Source organism: Lytechinus pictus, chromosome 4 (assembly GCF_037042905.1).
Source record: "Lytechinus pictus isolate F3 Inbred chromosome 4, Lp3.0, whole genome shotgun sequence".
Classification (NCBI taxonomy): Eukaryota; Metazoa; Echinodermata; class Echinoidea; order Temnopleuroida; family Toxopneustidae; genus Lytechinus; species Lytechinus pictus.
The window spans coordinates 29,748,441-29,771,486 of NC_087248.1; the positions used below are offsets into that span (position 1 = coordinate 29,748,441).

At 35.3% G+C, this 23,046-nt stretch overlaps 1 protein-coding gene across 2 annotated transcripts; it reads right to left on the minus strand.

The window, feature by feature from the left end:
* Nucleotides 1-2,818: 2,818 nt before the first annotated feature.
* On the minus strand, nt 2,819-19,875 carry LOC129258659 (uncharacterized). 2 transcript variants are annotated; one of them, XM_054896895.2, is made up of 7 exons: nt 19,693-19,875; nt 16,274-17,022; nt 15,798-15,937; nt 12,628-12,862; nt 8,577-9,482; nt 8,043-8,127; nt 2,819-7,787 (listed from the first exon to the last, which is right to left on the minus strand). In XM_054896895.2, exons 2-7 carry the CDS (start codon nt 16,954-16,956, stop codon nt 7,359-7,361), a joined length of 2,478 nt encoding a protein of 825 aa, XP_054752870.2. In that variant the 5' UTR covers nt 16,957-17,022; nt 19,693-19,875; the 3' UTR covers nt 2,819-7,358. The 2 variants fall into 2 exon arrangements, with proteins under 2 accessions (XP_054752870.2, XP_063954861.1); XM_064098791.1 differs by having other exon boundaries at nt 19,806-19,872.
* Nucleotides 19,876-23,046: the final 3,171 nt, after the last annotated feature.

Sequence of the window (23,046 nt, forward strand, 5' to 3'; positions counted from 1 at the left end):
ATGTATACATAAAAATAAATATTGGAAGATGAAGTGAACCCCATCAAAAACTTGTTTTGAATAAAAAGAGAAAATATGGCGTAATGCTGAAATTTTCATCGAAATCTACTAAAAAATAAAGAAAGTTATCTCACTAGACTTTTAAATTTCGCGTATTTCTTCCAAAACAGTTATATGCACAGTCACTCACTCACTATTTCTTTTTAATTTTATTCTAAGATTTTGTTTTTAAGATTCGACAATTTAAGAAACTCTTCATCAAATCATAATAAGATTTAGGTTACGACAATTCCACATTGTCATGAAGAAATCAAACTAGATTTATACACTCCATTGAGGAAAAAAAATATATATACCATTCCATTATCATGATTATGTTATAGCAAAATACAACAGAATAGTGACTGGGTAATGGCATATGGATCCCCTCATTTGCATACCCACAATGATGTGCACAATTATACAAATTGTAACTGTTTTGTGAAATTAATCGAAGTTTCAGATAAATTTTTGATAAATTTCTTGCTGAAAGAAAACACGCCATGACTAGGATTCGAACCCACGACCCTCTGTTTCAAAGGCGAGAGTCAGTACCACTAGACCACGACGCACCCACAATTACAAAACAACGGAGGCAGCAACCACGATACTAACGTTTCTAACGATTCTAAAGTGAAACAAATAGTAAATGGTCTGTTTTTATCATTTTATTCAGAAACCCGATAAAGGAATTAATTATTTCCGTTATCACGAATTGTATAATCCCCCTGACTTTGTATTTGTGGTTGATTTTTTTTACCGAAAAACTATGAAACTTGTGATATTAACGTTCTTTTAAGGTGACAAATTATCTAGAAATCAGATCGGTTGGTTCCAGGAATTTGTTAAAAGGGTTTCTGCAGACTCGTTTGGCGTACGACCATGGAAAAAAGGGAGGGAATAGACAAGAGAGAATGATACCATTTTCTGAATGTCAAAAATTAAGGGAGGGAATAGGAAAGAGAGAATGATACCATTTTCTGAATGTCAAAAATCTATCGCAACATAAATGGTCCCCTCAAAATTTTGGCTCATTATGCTACTGCATTGTATATACTTCTGATTATATAACCATTTATATTGTAAAAACCAACGCGTTGCTCTTATAGCGCGTGGTATTTACCTTGATTTACCTTGATGTTGGGCATAAAGTATAGAAGACTTATTTACCCCTCTGCATTTTCTTTGAACTTTTCCTCAGTTGAACTCAACAATTTTACAATGTATGTTTGGGTTTGGACGATTTATGAAAATTCTGTGTCGGGTCAAAACGATTAAACTAGTCTTGGTTTTCAGGGCCTTCTCTATACTTTGATTTGAATACATTACTTGATACTTTTATTGAGCATGACAAATGAAAGAAATTGCAGTAAACACCTCTGATTTCACGAAAGTCTGTAAAACCAAGGTTAATTATCATCTAGATCCGGTATTGTTACATTTTAAAAATGTAACAAAATTTAACTGAACTTTGTGAAATAATGACATCTATAAGATGACAAGTGATTACACTGAAGCTCACCAACACAGATAAGTTTATATATTATATTGGACAGATTATTGTTATAGCTTGGAAAAACATCCGACATCGAGATGGAATTTCATGATAAAGATGTAAGGACGAGGAGCTAATGCCAACAAACACTGTTAATTATTATTCTGTATGAACTCATTTTGAAATCGTTACCGAACTGGCAATTTCTCTATAAAAGTTGAGGCTCACAGAGCAATTTTGCTATTTTTATTTCCTTCTTTCTCTCGTTTTTTTTAGGAAATATTTCTTCTTTCTCTTTCTTTTCTTGTATATAACATATTGATATTAAAACAAGTTGATAGTTACTTATAATTCTATTAATACGGAAACTATAAATTACAAGCTCTGCTTTTTAATAGTTTGCCCTTCATATCCTCATCTTATTGATATATCTGTCCCCAATATGAACGTTCAATCGTATAACATTTGTCTTGTTTATTATGAATAATTGTGATGTATTGTTTTATTTTATTATTAAAGGTCAAGTCCACCCCAGAAAAATGTTGATTTGAATAAATAGAGAAAAATCAAGAAAGCATTATGCTGAAAATTTCATAAAAATCGGATGTAAAATAAGAAAGTTATGACATTTTAAATTTTCGCTTATTTTTCACAAAACAGTGGTATGCACAACTCAGTGACATGCAAATGAGACAGTCGATGATGTCCCTCACTCCCTATTTCTTTTGTTTTTTATTGTTTGAATTATACAATATTTCATTTTTTACAGATTTGACAATAAGGACCAACTTGATTGAACCATATAGTATTAAACAATGCTAATTGCACATTTTCAGGGAGGAATAAATCGTTCTTTCGCACGACAATAGGGAAAAAATTGAATATTTCATATTTCACATAATAAAACACAAAAGAAATAGTGAGTGATGTCATCAGTCTCCTCATTTGCATACCGACAAGGATGTGAATAAAACTGTTTTGTGAAATCAAGCAAAACTTTAAAATATCATAACATTTTTATTTTACATCCGATTTTGATGAAATTTTCAGTGTTATGCTTGTTGGATTTTTCTCTTTTTATTCGAATCAACTTTTTGTTGGGGTGGACTTGTTCTTTCATGATTAACTGTCTTTTGATGGACGTTACATTGTATTTGATATTTTGTGAGGTATGAAAATAAACCGAACTGAACCGAGTATAACCACACACAATTAAACAAAAAAAAGGGGGAAAGTTAAAGTGACACAAGAGATGTATATCACACTTCTAAGAGACACGGAATGTAATTGGTTTGATACTTTTATTTGCTTTCACAAATTAATCAATAAAAATCATGCATAATTTCTTCATAAAATTACAATGCACACACTGTATTTCCTTTTCAAAATAAAAGGGTAGCTTACAAAACTCTTCAATATTTACCTTGAATGTAAATCTTTCAATATACTTAAATACTTTTGCATTTAATGCAAATACCTTTAACATTATACAATACATCGTACTTGTTCATTCATTGTGTTCTGTTCAAAATATGATATAGATACAGATATAGATACAGATGAAACAAATTATTTCACTAGGCCTAAATGAAATCCAAATTATATATTCATTGAATGACACATATCCACACTAATATTTTTTGCTAATAAACTAATTAAATAAATAACAAGAAAATTTTTTTTTTTCATTCAATGTCAAGTGAATAAAAAACAATGCTAATTAAAAAAGAAAAAAAATCATATATTAATTTTTATATCAATGGGAACTAGAAAAGATTAACAAACTATAAAGAAATAAAAAATATATATAATAGCAAGTAGTCCGGGTGAAATTTCATTTTAAAAAATGTTCATGTAAGGTGATACCCATGACGGGGACCATTCTTGTGTGAAATAATGTGTATGTGTAAATGACTTTGCACCTGAATCTAAGAATAATTATGTTCCATTCATGCATACAGTCACATACAACTAATATATACACAATTTAAGCAATATATGATGTATGAAAAAATTACAAAGTGATGGTAGGATAAAACAAATATTTAATAAACATACATCTACACTATATGAGAAGAGATAGACTTTAATACCATAGCATCAAAGCCATAATTGTAGTAACAAATATTTGAAATTCTAGACAAATTGGCAGTGTTTATAAATGTCAAAGTTGGAATGATACATTTTTAAAGAGGTTCAATGTACACGTTAATCACATTTGGTTGATTACTGTTAATGCATTTCCATTTCCATGAAAGTCAGAAAGAGAATTAAGTATATCTTTCACATAAAAAAATAATTACTTTCTCACAATTTGTCAACTTTTTCTCAAACTTCCATTGATATTATATTTAAGAGTTTTACTCCGCTTTAATGCATATTCTCAAAAAAGTTAACTTCTTCCGAGATTTCTATTCCTCTTTAATGCATATTCATTAATTTCAATGTTGGCGGTGTTTCTACACAAATTACCATTGGCTCAGTGAATTAGTTTATCTACTCAAAACATTTTGTGAAAGAATTTCTTGGAAGGTCCTGAATAGCACAAGCAAATTGAAAGATTAAAATACATTTTCCATTGTTAACGTTGGGTCACCCTCACGGCCTACTGATTTCACACGATCAATCACATGTTTTGTTGCAAGCAACAAATAAAAAATGAAAATGAAAATTGGCATCAATGAATCACAGTCACATTACTGAGAACTGCATAAAATGGTACAATGCTACACAGCTATTAAACCATATTTAGAAAATGAAAGAAGAAAATATACATGTGAAGAATATATGTATAATATATTAATGTTGGGCTAGATTTTACTCATAGAAAACAATCTAGGTTCATACATCTAATCATCTAATACATGTAAATAAAAATTGTATATGTATTGTCCTTATCCCCCTCCCCCACCTCTCTCTCTCTTTCTTTTCGCCCCCCCCCCCCCCTCTCTCTCTCCCCCTCTATTGGCATTACTCTATCTTTTTTGCTTAAAGAAGAATATCTCAAATTCCTTGAACCTAAACAATAAGGAAATTGAAGAAGCATATGAGCCAAAGTGTTTGTTCACATACATTTACCACAAAAACAATTGCTCTTCTTTATTAAAACATAAACAAAGAAGGGGAAATAACATAGCAAAGGCTGGACAAAATGCCCATACATATCTATCATCAGTTTGTAGCAACTGCCTGTACATAGTTTGATTTAGATATATTTTATACAAAAGAACAGTAATATACTGTACCACATCCTGTACTTGACTTTACAATTTCTTGTTTTGATCTCAAAGTTTATAATAACAACCATCATTAATTTTAAAAAAACTACAGATGACAGACCATGCACCTCTGAGAAAATGCATTACAAACAAGGAATTTTTACACAACACACAGGAAAAGGGATATACGTGTAAGGGAATTTACAAAGTAGTAAAATGAATTCAGCAGTTACAATAGGGCAATTCCATAAAATTATCAACTTCTTTGTACGTGCGACCCCTATTTTTCTCAAGTCAAACTTCACTTCATAAACTGACCAAGTCATGGTCCTTTGAGAACATTACAGACTGTCAAAAGAACCAGAAATCAGAGACAGAAAATTTCATAAAGGTCCAACATATACACTTAATGGGTGGGACTTACATATTTTATGGAATTGCCCAATAGAAAATGTATGGTGGAAACTGTGTTGGGTTAAGATAGAAAAAAAATCATTTGTTTAAAAAATTGTGATTGAAATTAGAAAAACCCTAATCATTATGTGCAATAGAAACTCTAAATGCCTAATAACCTATCATTTTTATTTTCATAATGACAGTACTCTAACTAGGTCTGCATAACAAAGAATATATGTATAATACATGTACATGTATATTGCATGAATAAGATGTTATAATGACCAATAGATATATGATTAATATACTTGTTTTAATAGGTATGACAAATGAAAGAGAAATTGGGAAAGAATATTGTTTAATTATAGTATGCTCAATTACAAAGATAATACTTCAGAGAATTATTAAGCAATATTTTAAGAAAAGGGGTTTCAAAGGAAGTTACTCTCCCAATTTACATAACTGATGTAATATGCCATTAGGATATCAAAAATATATCATTATTTCAGAGAAAACTTGAGCAATACCAGACATAATGAGGAAACAAGAAATTCAAGCAGTCATGAATTCATATGGTGCCTGGTACGGCTTGAGTGACATCATCCCACATACTGTAGCTGTGATACATTAAATCCTAAAAGATATTCTTTTGAACTTCTCTATCAATGTATCATTGTTCAAATAACTCCTAGTGCTATTCACTTTCAGAACGACGGATCCTCAAGGTGCCTGGCACGGCTTATGAAACCCCAGACATACCAATGATGTATACATCATGGTGACACAACAAAAATATTATTGGTCGGCACACTTCAGTACCTTTCAACAGGTAGCCAGCCTGCCCCAGTTCCGTGAACCATGTTTGTATTTGAGCAAGAAATGGACTTACAGGAAGCCCACCAACGGGATCTTCTACTTCCTTTTATGCCATTGTGGTGTTCTATTGATCAAAAGAGGAAGTGGATTGTAAGTGGGAAGTGATTCCAGGATGGAAGCAATGCGGGGGGAGGGCTGGCAGTCAGAATCCCATGAACTTTGCCCATAGATCGACCAACCATGTAGTTTCATTACAAAGGGGTGGCCAGGCATGTCTATTCAGAAAGGGGATGACTTAGACTTTATAGTCACATGTTACAATTGGCGGCATTTTCAATGGCATCGCTCTGGTGAAATAACAACCTGTGCGGTGTGAGGCATATTCAGGGTTGCATCAAATGTATGAATGTATTCAGATTATTAAAAATCTATGCCAAACGAGTCAATGAATTTTTATTGAGCATAGTGATATACAAAGTATGAAAAAAGTTTTGGTACAAGAATAATTAACTAGCAGATTGCAGTATTCACAATCATATACATGTACCTCTAAGAAGCTTGTAGGATTTCATCATATATTCACATACTGCTCAAGTATCTCATGAATTTAATTAATTTCACTTCTCATTAGAATACTAGCCTGAACTCATGGTCATGCAATGTTTTCAACTTGAATCTTGACAAGCTTAATTTACTCATGCAAACTGGCATAATGCTAACTTATCTGTGGAGACCGATTCTAACATGGGACACACTATAGGCTGATAAAAGTTAGCTTTCCGAAACCTGACTGACCCAAGAAAAACAAACCGAATTTCATTTTCGATTGAACTTTGACCACCCCCAAAATGTACTGACCAACCCATATTTCCATAATATTTTCCATCTATTTTTCCTCTCGTTTCTTAACATCTCCAGCAGAAGAAACTCACATTTGGCTGACCCTGAATCTCCATTTTTGGCCAAGTTCAAGAAGAGAATCTAAGTGGATGCAATTTATGAAATATTATCAGGACTTAAGTCAGTTCCGTGGTGTAGATTTTGTGTTCACCTAGAAAGCATGATCATAACAACAGTAAATGGAAATAATCAACAAATGTTAAATGGAAATAATCAACAAATGTTGTCTACTCTACCCTGTTAGCTCACGATTCAAGCTTGGAAGCTATCTCAATGGTAAAGTCCTTGATAGATCATGATCCTAACTCAGAAGATTTGATGGTAACATCCCAGGAAGATCATGATCCTAGATTGGAAGCTGTCTTGAAGACACCATCTCCGTTAGATCATGTTCCTTGCTTGGAAGCTGTTTTGACAGTACCAACCTTGGTAGATCATGATTCTAGCTTCAAAAGTGTCTTGGTGACACCAGTCGTCTTTAACAGATCATTATCTTAACTTTGAAGCTGTCTTGATGATGCCATCCTCATCCTGCTTTCCCCACTCTCCACTGTCCTGGAGGTATCCGAGTGTTCAGACCCTGCACCACCCCAGACCTGCCTTAGAGGCAACGATTCAGATGTCCTCCGAGGGCTTTCTACTGGATTAAAGAGTTGGTTGGAATGCATCCCAAGGTGTCCTCCATGCCTGAGTGCATCTGATCCACTACCGGGTACCTGATGCGGGGGATTGGTGTAGGACGTGGTAGGTATGGTGCTGGGGTACATGAAGCGGTGAGGATGAAGTGTGCTATCTGTGTTTGGATGCTGAGGGTATCTTGACGATGATGGGTGGGAGGGTATCCCCGGTGAAGGAATACCCACTTCCTTTGGAGTGATAGGTGAAAAATAACCCTCGTCGTCCAAGTATGCATTGGCTGGGGTCTGTTGAACAATCAGGGATAATAAACAATATTGAAATATAAGAAATCACTGGCCTCAATTGTTTAGTTCTCATGATTTGTAATGCTCTCAAATGATAAAAATTTTGGCAGCTCATCAAGCGAAGTAAGAATAGAGAAAAAGGTGTCTGATGTACAAACGATTTGAATATTTTATAGAATTGCCAACAAAGGATAGCTTTAAATATTTACTTTTTAAAGTCAATGCTATTAAATTTTTTTTTCTTTTGATCTTTACCTGCGTGTTGAGGACTGGAGAGCCTCTGTAAGGTGTGGTCAAGGGATAGCTGTAATGTCTTTCCTCGTCAAAGGCACTCCCGTGACTGTTAAAAAATATATAAAGTTACGTGAAAGATTGAATTCCATTGTCATCATTCATATGCAGTGATTTGTAATTGATAGTGGTCGACAAATATAGGGATACTGAATTCTGAGCTAAGGCCTACCATGAGCTTCTTTGTAGATAGTAATTCAAAATTGTAGCTTATCTTACTATCGACTAAGATTGGAAGCCGATATGACCCGTATACAAACCCAAAACATTGCAGCTGACTCAAATTCAATTTTAGCATTACTAAATTGTAATTTACTTGCCATAAACATTCATCATTCAACAGTATAAAAATCTATTGCAAATTAACATTTCTTTGAAAACTGGTTGAAGTTAAACATGCAGTGTGTAAAGGTTTTTAAAAATTGGAAAATAATAGAATTGGATTGAATGAGTTTAATCCATTCCTGACTTAATAGGATCAAGAAGCAAGGAGCTAACCTGGAAGTATCGAGAAGCGACATCTGATGGAACTCCTTGCTGAATTCGGTCATGTTATTGCCGACTCTCTGGGGTGGACGAACCTGTAGCTGCTGCTGAGGCTGTTTCTGAGGTCTCTGCTGATCAGCTCCACCGATGGGTAAGGAATATCGCTTCTCAGACTGCTGTGTGGCGTGCTGCTGGTAGTAATCCACTGTGGACAGAGGCGCTGTCATCATCTCCCGCATAGGTTGAGGATGGGGAGTGTACCCAGAGATCGGAGCAGTCATGGAAGACCTGTTCGGGAGTTGCTGGTTCCTATGTTGGGGCGGAGCCATTGCCTGGTGTGAGTGGTACGACGCGGCAGGAATTCTATGTTCAGATGATGGCCAACCATCATGGACCCTCTCATCCGAGGGCAACCAGCCCTCGTTGATGGATTGAGGGTGCATTCGGTACTGCTGCACATGCTGCGGACCAACCAGAGGTACAGTGTTCATGGTCTTATCAGGCATTGGTGGATTCCTTAGCGGCAACGTCACAGCACCACCGTGCTGTTGGGTGGCTCCTCCATGAGACATCGCCAAACCCCTTGATCCCGACTGGTAAGAGAGTGGATCTGTGGTACCTCTTCCGTTTTCCTTTTCCCACGGCATCTCAGGCACCTCTGTCTTGAGTGCCCTTGCCATCAGGTTCGCCTTGAGCTTCTGCTCTTGTCTTTGGCGGTCCTTCTCTACCAGGATCTCACTGGTTGTCTTCACATTCCTGCTCCTCTCTGGGTGGCTGTACTTGCACTTATTGCCATAGGTACACTTCTTACCATAGGGGCAAAGCTGCATCTGGTGGCTTGGCTTTGAGGGTGTCTTGCGAAGGAAGTTATCCAGATTTGGACCATGTCTTCCAAGTGGATCATCAGGTGGCATAAACCTGATGTGGAACAGAAAAAAGATGAAAAAAAAAATTAATTACATATTACAAACTAAATGAAATGAGTACATTCACCAGTGATTGTCACAATAAATCAGGTACGAGTTTAAATCATTATAGCTTTGTTATCTTAGAAAATAAAATGTTTTGCTCAATAGTGGAGATGCAGTATCATACATGCATGAAAATGCCATATGGGGGATGATAAGATGGGGATACATTATCAAAAGTCAAAACTTCAATCATCTAATTAAAAACAACTACCACATTTAAAAAAACACAGACAACCATTTTTTTACATGCAGATGCCCCCAAAATCAAAAGGATAAAAAATAAACATGGCATACTTTTAAAGAATAGGCCTATAATTTATCAAATAAATGGCCCTATAACTGTGTACACAATTTGAAAAAAATATTTACTCTTTTGAGGGAAATGTACAAATACATGTATGTACATGTAAGAGGGTATATCATATTTCAACTGATTGAAAATGAATGTGACAGTTTTCTGTGTTCAAACTGTGCAGTACATGTAGATGTTGGATGCATTTCTGTCAGTGTCACACATGTACATAAATTGCAAATCGAGATATGCAGATATTATATCCTTGTCTATTAGATTCAAATTGACCTGTGGGTCAGTCCATTGAGCTACACGTTTGTCAAAACATGTCATATTCAGCCAAGGCTTGCGGCTAGGAAAGATCCGGCTCCAAGTCTTGCCTATGGGGAAGTTCAGGGTAGGACATTGATTAATGGGGGACTTTCCCCTGATAGTGCATGTGTAGTCTTACACGTAGACCCACAGAATTTGGCAAGTACGAGGCTGATTGACATGCTACGGCAAGCTCAGGGCAAAACCCAACCAAACATGGTCCAATTTCATAAACATTATGCAATGACATTCTCTATTCTGCACACACAAATGCTTCGATAGAGGATGCATTATTTTCCATGAAGGGTCTGTAATTGAAGACTATTCATGCTTTTCAAAAGTGGACTTTGAGCCTTCATGTAAAGTGTAGACCTTTTTAACAGACCCTATTGCACATTACTTGATCTTGCAATTTAATCAAATATGAGAAGGGCATACCTGTAGGACTGAGATGAACTTAAATACATAAGAAGAGCAACATATACTGTAAAACACTTTGTATTGATGTACCCCCAACAACAAAAATTTAATAAAATTCTGGTGAAGATGTATCATGCTCCTCTGTCTACCTTCTTTACTTCCTCCTCCTCCTCATCACCACCACCATCGTCATCACCATCATCATCATCATCAATCATCGTCATTATCACCCCACCACCACCACCACCATCATCATCATCACCATCATCAATTCATCATCATCATGAATCATCACCATCATCATCCTCATCACCATCATCATCATCACCACCATCATCATCATCACCACCATCATCATCATCATCACCATCATCATCATCATCACCATGAATCATCATCACCATGAATCATCATCACCACCATCACCACCATCATCATCATCATCACAATCATCATCATCATCATCATCACCATCATCATCACCATCACCACCATCATCATCATCATCACCATCATCATCATCATCACCATCATTATCATCATCACCATCATCATCATCATCATCATCATGAATCATCATCATCATGAATCATCATCACCATCATCAACACCACAATCACCACCATCATCATCATCATCATCGCCATCATCATCATCCTCACCACCACCATCATAATAATCATCACCATCATCACCACCAACATCACCATCATCATACTGTATATATGTACATCATCATCATTATCAATAGTTTATCCTATCATAAAGCACATTGAGGAAATCCAAGGTTTTGAAGACTGTCCAAGGTTCAAGTGGCAACCTATTCATCTTTTACACTAATTACTTCCGAAGTTCCGATATTGATTTATAACCTACACATACATGTACACGCACAAGCACTTTTACAGTGCGGTACACTATAATATATTTACATACATTGAATGAACATTGTGATCGCTGTATGTATGGACGTTACCGTACTATCTCAGTTCATAATATTTGTAAATATTGTTTTATCATGTTAAATGTATGTTTTATCTTGGATGCAAATAAAAGGCCATATCGGCCAATCAATCAATCAAATGTTCAATGTATCATACATGTATTTGAAACAAACTTTTTGTTCATGTAAACCTCCCTGAGTTACAAGCACAATGTAATGTACATAAAGTATAGCTGCAAGAATGAGTGTGCCTTAATACTTTTAATTCATGCCATGGGCTTAAAAACCTAAAGGGAGTTCTCAGACGTTTCAAAGTTTTGAAAATATTGTTTCTTGTTTGTTTTTCACATGTACAGTACAAATCACAATAAACAAGGAAATGATCTGCTTCCCCTGAAATAGTTTTGCATCTTTTTACCATGTAGTCATCACATGTATTTTATGAGTCTAGACATGAAAATGAAATACATCAGATTACTAATGCATGTATTTTTCCAATACAAATTCACAAGTTTATCTGAGATATCATATTTATTATTGCTTTCAGTCCATCCAGTGCATTACAAAGGCTAAAAGAATGTATGATTTGCACAATCTCTTGGGGAGGGGCAAATATTTCAATAATAAGTCAGACATCTTCACCAAAAACGATCTTGTGTAGTTATCTCACCCACTTCCTCTTTCATCGAAACATACCCCTAGAAGTATCGAGAGCCTGGGCTTTGGTTTCCATAAACAAACATTCATTTTTAATAATAGTTTCCCTTTCTTCAAAACACAAGCAAAGGAACCAATGCAATAATAAACATAATTTCCATACACGCAGACTGCTTTGTAGATTTTATCAAGGTGATGACGACCTACGTATTGATAGCAATCAAAATTTGGTTTAGATACATGTACGTTGTGTGATCGGCACAATGCCGAGAGGGTGAACACTTCCTCAATTTGTTTTGTAAATCTTTATGAGGACCAAAACCATAATTACCATGATACATTCATATCATAAACATTACATGACTGGTCAGGGTTTTATAACACAAAGGTTAGTAATTAATCGCATGCTTGATGTTGCTTAACTTACAATTTACAAATATTTTGATATATTATTTTGAAAGGACTTACTTATCACCCGCAAAGGAATACATCAGTAGCCTCTCTTCTGCTACTTTACGGTATTCCGGTTTCTCTGCGCAGAGATCCCTGAAGGTGTCGTTGGAGACAACGATCCCATCCAGTTCGTGGGCCAGGTTGAGGATGTAGCGGTCGTCGTAGCAAACCATCCGCCGACCTTTGACCCTCCGCGAGGGCGTCCAGACCAGGATTTTGGATTTCTCAAGTTCCATCAGAATCTCTTGGCCTGTGTCAGAGAAAAACATTTTTTCAGAAATATTATTCAAAATAAAATAAACAGGATATTGACCAAATATATACATGTATACTGGATATTAAAAACAGTATACAAAAAGCAAAATTGTATTTTGTACATGTATCTACAGTGTACAGGTACATGTACAAGTACACTGTATAGAGAACTACAGTGTAAATTGAGTTCAACAAAAACCTGACGCAGAAGACCATATTTCCGAAATTGAATTTATTGATGAAAATAACCCCAAAAGAACCTTTTACAAGCTGTCACATGTAAATGTCCATCGCAGATATAATTGAGATCTACATGTTTGTGTTCATGTTATATTTTGAACAGCCAACTTTCTGAAGAATTGCCTACATGTAAATATGAATTTTCAACATTTACCAAGATGCTTATTTAATATTTTCAATGATTTGTCTACATACATGTACAATGGTTTGAAGTATAACTGTGTCTTTGGTGTAAATAAAAGCAATGTTTGAATTCAGCTCTTAAATGTACATCATGTACAGTCCAATAGAATAACAAGGATTCATGAGATTGTTTTCTATGAATGCAGTTTGTACATTTTTATTTTTTATTTTTTTGCCGAGTTGTTTGCTTTTAATTCCTGTTTGCTACAAGGTATCAATAAAAGCTTAAGTAATTCCTGTTTTGTCTGATAAATTTCTGAGAAATAAATTAATCAAAAACCACATATGTACATACAGCTTCCTTTATACCCAAATTCACCAAAAACTCAGAAATATATGTATTTTCCAATTAAAGACAATGTTTATAATAACCAAAATCTTGTTTAAAGCATACAAAATGTGAGTATAAAACATTTCCCCACAAAAAAAGGTGAAAAGCTTTTAAGCACACTTTTGAAGATTGGATGTCCTTGATCTATTTTTTTTTCTCAACAGGATATCGAGAAGCAACCAAAGATCTTGCAGGAAATAATGATGTGCATGTAAAACTATGTCTAAATTTCTGAATACCAATCATGGGCTCAAGATTTTCGAATCATAAAAATAGTTTTGGGTCTATGATTTGATTTATAACACATTAAGTACAGAAATTGTTTGGATCAATAACTCTAGAAAAGAGGAAAAATTGTGAATTGTTTAAATTGCATTATTACTGGTTGTGAGAGGGCAAATGTATGTGTACATGTATGGTCAACAGAATGCAGAAAAAGTCATCTTTAATTGTTTGGATCAATAACACTAGAAAAGAGGAAAAATTGTGAATTGTTTAAATTGCATTATTACTGGTTGTGAGAGGGCAAATGTATGTGTACATGTATGGTCAACAGAATGCAGAAAAAGTCATCTTTACATAAAGTACAGTATGACCTGTGTGATAAGGTACATGTACATTGTATGTATGCCTACTTTATAAAATGATGTATTAAAGCAAAGTTTATAAAGCAATATCCCTTCCTCAAAGTTTATCTCAATTTATCTTGAAATCATACTGCACATGCAGTTCTATAAAGAAAGAGAAATATCAGATATCAAGAATTACATTTGAATGAGTCAGGGTGACTGAAGACCATGAGGAAATTCTACATGTATACCTTATCAAGGAAATATTATTAGGTCAATTTACAATCGGATGTCACAACGAGGGAGGGAACTTACTTAAAATTATTTCCCTCTGAAGCAACCTAAAAAAAATGTTTGTATTTTTTACATACTGGAGATTATGAATGATAACGCTTCTATTTTTTTAAGTTCCTAAAAGATAAACCACAATGGGTGACTTTGAGGATAAATTACATTCTAATCACAGGGAATAGGAAGTGTTTTTCACATACATGTACACCACCCTGCTTGTTTTGGCAATAAAATATTCACCAAAGTAAAGACATGGCTAAAAATTAACCAAAAACAGATCATGTAAGGAAATATAATTTTGTGAGGATAAAAAACTTTGGAGGATAGTTGCTTCTTTTTATCTGTTTATGAAACTCTGTAAAATTACATTTCTTACAAATTTAAAGCTATCAATCCATACGCAGACTAAAAAGCGATGACTTGTAAATAAAAGCAATAGCAACAATTGACTCAAATTCTTGTACCAGAAAGAGATATCTTTGTATGAAGTTGAAATTTCAGAGGCAAGACTGCATGATAAAATAGAATTTCCCTTCCCCCTCCCCTCCCCTCGCGTCCGTCCTTTCCAAAGTTAGGGGAAGTACCAGCTAAAAATAACTCACAAAGGCAGAGCAACAAACCCTGCGGTGAATGCATTGTTAACAACAAACAAAGCGAGGCTGGCGCAACAATGCCTATTGTTAGCAAGGGAGTGTCTACGCAGATATTTGCATGTACACAGACATTTATGCATAAAAATCTATGAGAAAATTAGATACAAAGTTGAATGAATTTATTCTGGATCAGAGACCTTAGTCATCAATACTTTGTGCAAAATACAATAACTATAAAACAGGATTTAAAAAGGAATTGATTGAAAAATAAGCAATATTTCATGAATTGGTCATGGATAATAAAGTACTATATGGCACATTTCCTGATACATGTAATTCACACAATGTACATGTAAGTGAACCTATTTTATGTTGATTGAGCTAATACAAAAAGAGCACGCCATTCCATTTACAAATTTTTAAATAACCTTTTAAAACAAAATAAAATAATGGGCCTAATTCTGTCAATAACACTGAAATGGGAGAAGTTCCCTGATCATAAACAAATCTCCAAACAACTGGGATTTGAAAAACAACTGATTGAAATGAAGAGTGTTTATTTGTGATGACCTTCTCAAGTATTCACACTTGAGTTTTTATTAAAACACCATTTAAAGACATCAAAGCAATTTAAAAATCATAAGTAAACTATTATTTTCAGGTCTTTGAGCCTATAATAAAGTACACTTATGAAAAATACATACTGTAGGTATTCGCCCTCACCTTTGATGGGTGTTTCCGGTTTAGATTGTTCCTTCCTCCAACTTGGCACGAAGACGTAGATAGTATTATGACCTCGGCGAAGAAACCACATGACCACGGTATGAATTCCCTTGCAGTCAAACACGTTTGAGTTGCCATAGCTACAAGATGAATATCGAGAAACTACAGTTGACTAGATACTTATGCAAAACATACAAAGCAATACTATTCAAGTACATTTCTTTGATTCAAATATCATAAGGAACTGACAGGGCATTTCCCATTATTGCAATGAACGTCTGAATATCAAAACAATATTACCATTAAAAGCTCTAGACAAGTATGATGAGTGTTTCATAAAACCAATATATAGAATTCCAATGCAAAATTGCTCTTATCGGGTCAAATAGCACTACATGTATTTCAAGAGCTTTATAATAGTTGCATTATATTTGCTTTTGATTGCAAGTTTGATGAAAGAGGGTCCAGAACCTTACCTCATTGCTACATTGCTTCCATCAATTATGATTGGCCTGTACGGGTCTGAGTCGGTCTCCTCAGACTCTTGAACACCATCGCTGAAATCCTTCTTTCCTGACCCTCTGTCCACTTCTTTGGCATCGCTACCTCCATCTTCTGTTATCTTTGGTGATCCGAGATTCACAAGCATCCTCAGGACCTCATCGCTTGAAGCCTGGTCTCCAACCTGTTGCAGAACTTGCTCTACAATCTGTCTAGAATAGCCAAGCTTGAGCATGAGGGAGATGATGTCCTCATGCTTGCTCTGAGAGTTTGTTTTTGAAGATGTGGATGATGAGATTACTGAAGAAGATGATGGAACGGCTTTGGTCTGCAATTCCTGGCTGGGAATCTCTCTTGGACTCCCGTTTGTGACTCCAATTGGCCTTAATCTCTCAGCAACTTCGTCCTCCCTGGGTGAATGACGGCTATCGCTGAAGTCTGTCCTTGACATGGCAGTGATTGTCCTTGAGGGTTCCCTCCTTTCGTGTATTGCACCATTCTCTGAGTTGTGAACTTCACTGTTCGTATTGCCAGATATCAGGGACAGTGCCCTCAGAATGTTTTCATCTTGGCCCTGAATCCGTAGCTTGTCTCCTGGAAGTCTCTCAATGACTGCGCCGGAATCGTACTCCAGCTGTGGGATGCGTCCGTCCAGCATGTCGAGGGTCTGCCTTGGGTAGGTTTCTTCAATTCTTTTGTCTGAACACACAGAGAGGATGTATTCCTGAAGGAAGGGAACAACAAGAGAAAAACATGTTAAAAAAAATTGTTCCAATTACTTTCACAGCATGCCATGAGATCCAAACATACACTGTTGAGTGACAAAGAAACTTTCAACCTCAACCTATGAAAGCTCCTTGCTTTGACAAAGCTAATAAATAATTAGACATGCCATTAGAATACAATCCAATCCAAAGCAGAGGATAACTATAAGTCTATAACAATTAGAAATTGGAAGCAAGAGAAATCTAGTTGTACAGGTATACATGTACATGAATATTGTAAAGTTCAAGCCCAGCCCACCTGAGAAGGGAATATTGTAAAGTTATGAACTTTGCAAACCAGGATTACCGACAAACCAAGAAAACAGAAAACACTTGCTTTTTCATCAAGCGAGCATAATGTCAACATCGAGCACATAACTTTACGTAAAGACTGTAAAGTGAAGGTTGAATATATTATAACATTCCACACATTGCAAGTACTAATCCCAACATTCCAATGTAATCAGAACTGAATGAATGAATGATGCCTATCCCGCAACAATGGCACATTTTATGGAACTCCAAGTTGGCAAATAAACAAAACAATTAGGGGCGTCGCCAGTGGTAACATAGCAATGATTGTTTAGATATTGTAAATAAAAGAGTTGTGTATAGATTCTATGACTATGGTTTTAATACAGCAGCTGGTTTGGTTACCACAGCCAAGAGCATACATGTTGTGTGGGTGATGAATACAGTCTATCACCAGAATAGTTTCACTTTTAATACCGATGACATAAAAAGTGATTAATTAAAATACAATCAAGAAAAAAATAATTAATCTGCAAAGGGACAAGACATTTTATTGAAATTGTCTACTTTCATCTACAGTATTTATCAAACCCGATGTAGTTGTACATAAACTACATATTTACACAAGAACACCTATTTAACCTTTGAGCACTGCTTTTTGTGACCTTAAATGGAAATGGAAAGATCAATTTTGTATGAACTCATACATGTACATGTATTTTACTACATTTTTAATCAAATTAAAATTAAATTCAGGGAATGAAATATTTCAAGCATTTTTAGTCATTTACTGATAAAGCTCTCAACAAAGCTCTGTAAAGTCCTGTATATCTGCAACAAAAAACTTTTTTGTATATTTTTGTAATAATGTAAAGCAAACAGTCATTCGATCTACCGGTGAAATCATTCCCTGAAATAGTACATGTACCCAAACAGATCCTTAAGCGAAATGCCAGGTACAAAACTCCTTGCAAAATGGTCTCATATTTCAAACAACATGTAGCATTGAACTATGTTATAAAACATCATGTATGCAGTCTGAACAAGCTCCTTGGTCTGAACTTTGAACACAAAAAAACTGTAAATCATTCAGTTTAGTTTTGAAAATGGAACGTTGTTGAATCGAAAGTACGTTCTTCCGCAAAGAATCCAGGCATCTCAATGAACAGTACTTGTTACTAATGCATTGCATACGTGAACGTAACCAAGTAAACACAAGCACATAGCCGGAAAAAAATAAACACTTTTTTTTAAATGAGAAAACTCTGTATGTAGGCCTATTTATAAAGACAAAGATTTGTTTTTTGTTTTTTTTACAATCATACTACAAGTATAAAGTTGAAATTATATACAAACATTCCAAATTGTTACCATGGTTGATAAAACTTGCATTGTTTTGAAAAACATACATGTATTAAGTACATACATGTAATGCAAAGTCTATTGAGTACAAATAATGAATCTCCATGGACACATAAACTTGGATAACATAACAATAAGAATTGAAATGTACAGTGCATTTAATAACTATATTACCTTTGACAGCATGTCATGAATTTACCAGGGTCATTTGAAAAAGAGACTGAATAGATGAGAAAACAAACCATGAATGGTAGCAAAAAAAAGATGAATAATGGAGATCTACAGTATGTACATGTAGTAGTGTATGCAGTGACAGGATTTCAAATTCAATCCATGTGATGTCCTACATGTAAGCCCCGCTTCACAAAAACTTGTAATCAATAGAAATATGCAAAGGTTCTGTTCTGACAAAACATCAATTGCCAAGAATTCTGTGGCTTAAAACAGTATATGATAGCAAACTGGGCCCTGTTTCATTGAAAAAAAAACTACATGTATTTTTAATAATATAAGAACATTCTCTATATTAAAGTTCTCTATCAGCCAATCATATTGAATGATTTCAGTAGGTCTCTAAACTATTGTTTCAAATAAACAAGTTTTCTGAAATTGGCCCACAAACCCAACACATGTACGCACTTTCAGCAGGGTGTACTGTATATACACATGTTACAAGTAAACTGTGGATACTGATATATCAATACAATCAAGACTGCTTCTCTTTTTGAGTGGTGACATTTGAAAAATAAAATAAAAGGATACTCAATACAGCAGGAGAAGAAAACAAAAGATTCTTCGCATTAGAATGACAGAGATCAACAGGATGTGGGTTTAAAGAGAAAGAGAAAGAGAGAGAGAGAGAGAGAGGGGTATATTATGGAAATAAATAGGTTTACAATACAAATACAGGTCAGATCAGAGGGTGAAGGGGGTAGAGACCAAAATAATAAAAAAGAATGGCTATAAAAAAAGAGAGAGAAAATACAAAATACAAAAGGCCTACATGTACACATTACCTGGCTGCAATCAGGATCAAATAAAATCACATATATCAATTCTCGTTTAACTTAAATTTTAACTTTAGATGGAAAAACAAATTAGATGTTCGTCAGTCGATTATTCAGCTCACCCAGGAATATTTTGTTTACAAAGTTTCTCCTCTCACACACTGGCGGTGGCCTCACATTGAATACTGTGGTATGACTCCATCGAGTCTCTGCTATTTATACCAATCCCGGCGGAGGTTTTACAAAGCATGGACCTTGTACCTGTACAGAAGCTTCCGATTGCGATAGAGAATGCTATCTCACTTGATGAATGAACACTCGGAAGGGGATTTTGGTAGGCATGTTGGCGTAAGAACCCTGGGCATGAATTGCTATCGATCTTTTAAAAATACATGTCTAGTTGAACACGTACATGTAGCAGGGCAATTTGCAAAGCCGTTTTTAGGCATACCTGTCTGGACTTGATCTCATCAGCAAAAGCGAAGACCTGCTTCGGAATAAAACCCCATAAAAGAAGCAAATTGCGGAATATCGGTGGCAAGCAACAGAAGATCTCTGACAGCAGTAGCTCTCTGCTACGGATGTTTTCTTTGTTTAGTAATTTCCCTTTCCAACCAATCTTTCTGACCTGATCAGTAGAAACAGAGTTCTGAGTAGCGAGTAGGCCTGGAAATTCAATGCAACTCTGCAATCAAACGAATCAAGCAAATCTGACTGGCCAAAAAGCATGCACGCTAGTATGTTCAGTGTAGCTATTTAGCTGACGATAAGCTGGTGGCTCAAAAATTTATTAAAAAAAAAAAACAATTTCAAGATAGAAAACAGTGCATGCTCTCTAAAAGATCAAAATTATTTCTCTGCATGCCTATAAGCTACACGTGTACGTAGACGCTAGCTACATGTAGTCACTAGTTAGCCACAAGCTAGCAGCTAGCTTGAAATTTTTGTGCTCAGGGTATAGATGGGTCTGTCTCTCTTGACCTGTTATACCTGTACATAGAAAGGCTAGATCATGCAATCTGCTTTCTCCCCTTTTCTGATTTTCTTGGGGTTTTTTTTGTCTACAAGGAAACCTGCCTAGTACATGTACTGCATACGGAAATTAAAGTGTATAGGCCATACACAAGTGAAACTATTGTAATTATATAAACCAAAGAAGGTCGGAGCACTTTTTATTTTACAGATGCCTATCAAAATAGGAGAAAAATAAGGTCACTGGGAATTACCCTCAGTCAAAAAAAATTTCAATCTAGTGGCTAATAGTGACTAGCTTTTATAAAGAGAGCATGCAGAGATAAATCAAATGATAAATAGCAAGTGTGTACCGTTTCACATAAAAAAATTACTAGGGAGCTGGGGGCATCGCGATTCAGCCCACAAAATGCTCAAAAGTGCCTTGGAAACTAAAAAAAAGGGAGCACTGGAAATCCCTTTTCATCGCAACGTTTAAAAGCTTATCCAATGTTGCAAAAATAGGCAGAAAGAAAGTACCCCCGAAAAAAATTTCCAAAAAAATTTGCCTGTAGGCCTACTGTTTACTAGCTTGCAATTGCACCACCAGCTATATACATTTTATACTTAGTTTATGTAGCTAGTTAGCTTGCAGCAATGTTTATTGGCATATGACAGCTACAGAATGTAGGGCCTACACTACATTATTGATGAATAATTTTTTGGCAGTTGGCGAAAATATGCTATTTTTGCCACAGTTCTGATACAATCATCATTTTTAATATGTATCTTCATTTCATTTTTAAGGTTCTCAAAACATAATCTGTCATTTCATTTTCTCTTTCTTTTCCTGAGGCTCAGGGCAGCAATGTATATTATGTATCATACAGAATATAGAGGCCTAGGGTGCGTTTATCCGCCACTTTTTTACCCTAGAATCATGATCTGAATCATGATTCAAATCATGATTCTGCAGAATCACGATTGCGTTTAGTCGAAATTGAATATAATCATGATTAGAATCACAAACATGAAACACGAAAAAAGGGGCGTTTGGAAAGACGTTTCTGCAGAATCACGTACGAAAATGTTCGAATAAACGATATCGTGATTTAAATCATGATTCTATATGACCTCACTGTGTAAGGCTACTTTCGGTTTGACTATTGCCAAGCTCAAGGCGCTCTATATGATCATTGTATGTATATGATTATGTACTATGCATGCATTTCTTGTCATGTTCAAGTTCTGTGTTGGTCATCGCATCGTCCACTACTGTTAATTTTTTGGTCATGTCTTCAACTTCAAGTTCTAGTAAATGAATTAACTGGACATACAATGATCTCAGTTGTTGTTGAGTATACAGTATCAATATTAAATTGGATCTACGCTGAAATTCACTTCCAAACACCATTTTGGATAAACTAACAAGATGAATAGAAGCATATGGACCCCATATGATAGAAGTAAACGAAATGAGGTATAGACTGAATTCTGGAAGCAAAATATTTTTCGAGAGCCGAAACACGTGCAAAAAACTTCCTCTGTCAAACTGCGCACTAGTGATGCGCACTGGATTGGCCCGAATCTGAGGAGAAACAGCATTGGAATGAAGGTCGTCTAAACGCTGATTCTGTGATATTGTGATTCATGTTTGTGTTTTGAATCATGATTCAAATCATGATTCAAATCATGATTCTGGCTTGAGGTCGCATAAACGCAGCCGCCTACATGTATACCAACTATGGACTGTTTTTTCAGTGTTAGTAATGTATGTATATCATGCACAAACTTTCCCAGCCATGATTGCTTCTTTCTTCCTGTCAATATATTTCTTACTTTGCAAGAGTAGCAACATATATGCTTATCTGTAAAAAAAAAAAAACAATTGGGATTTCAAATGTGGTATCAATCTGTGGTTAGCATAGGAACTCCCGGTTGACCAGTGCTGGGATTCTTAGTAATAAAATCAACATTCAAAGCCGCAGCATGGGGGGTTTTTATTAAAAACTGCATGGCATAATATTCATTGATGAATGCATGCAATCTATTAAAATGGAAGGGAAATACCAGCTACATTTTTAATTTAAAAAAGGAAAGGAAGTTTCACTCCTATTTGAGATACATGTGGCGTAAACAGTCTCGATGAAGGACTAATGTAGGCCTGCCATATTGTATGTAAATTACTTTCTTCTACATGTACATACATAGTGTAGTTCTACAGTACACACAAATTTCAATTTCTAAATCTTCAATTCCCTATTACTCTGATTTGTTAAAAGTACCCATCCCCATGCCTTATGCAAGTTTAACATTCCCTTAATTCTTTTGGGATAGAAACTGCACTCTTCACCAGAGTGAGTCTATTATTTGAGGCACAATGTACAGGTTATTACATTTAGTTTTTTTCTA

Excerpts from the sequence above, each read along its gene's own strand:
- LOC129258659 (XM_054896895.2), bottom strand. The coding sequence starts at position 16,956 with ATGCTGGACGGACGCATCCCACAGCTGGAGTACGATTCCGGCGCAGTC. Across the intron at positions 15,938-16,273 it reads GGAAGCAATGTAGCAATGAG|CTATGGCAACTCAAACGTGT; the intron begins GTAAGGTTCTGG and ends TTCATCTTGTAG. Across the intron at positions 12,863-15,797 it reads ACCGGAAACACCCATCAAAG|GCCAAGAGATTCTGATGGAA; the intron begins GTGAGGGCGAAT and ends TCTCTGACACAG.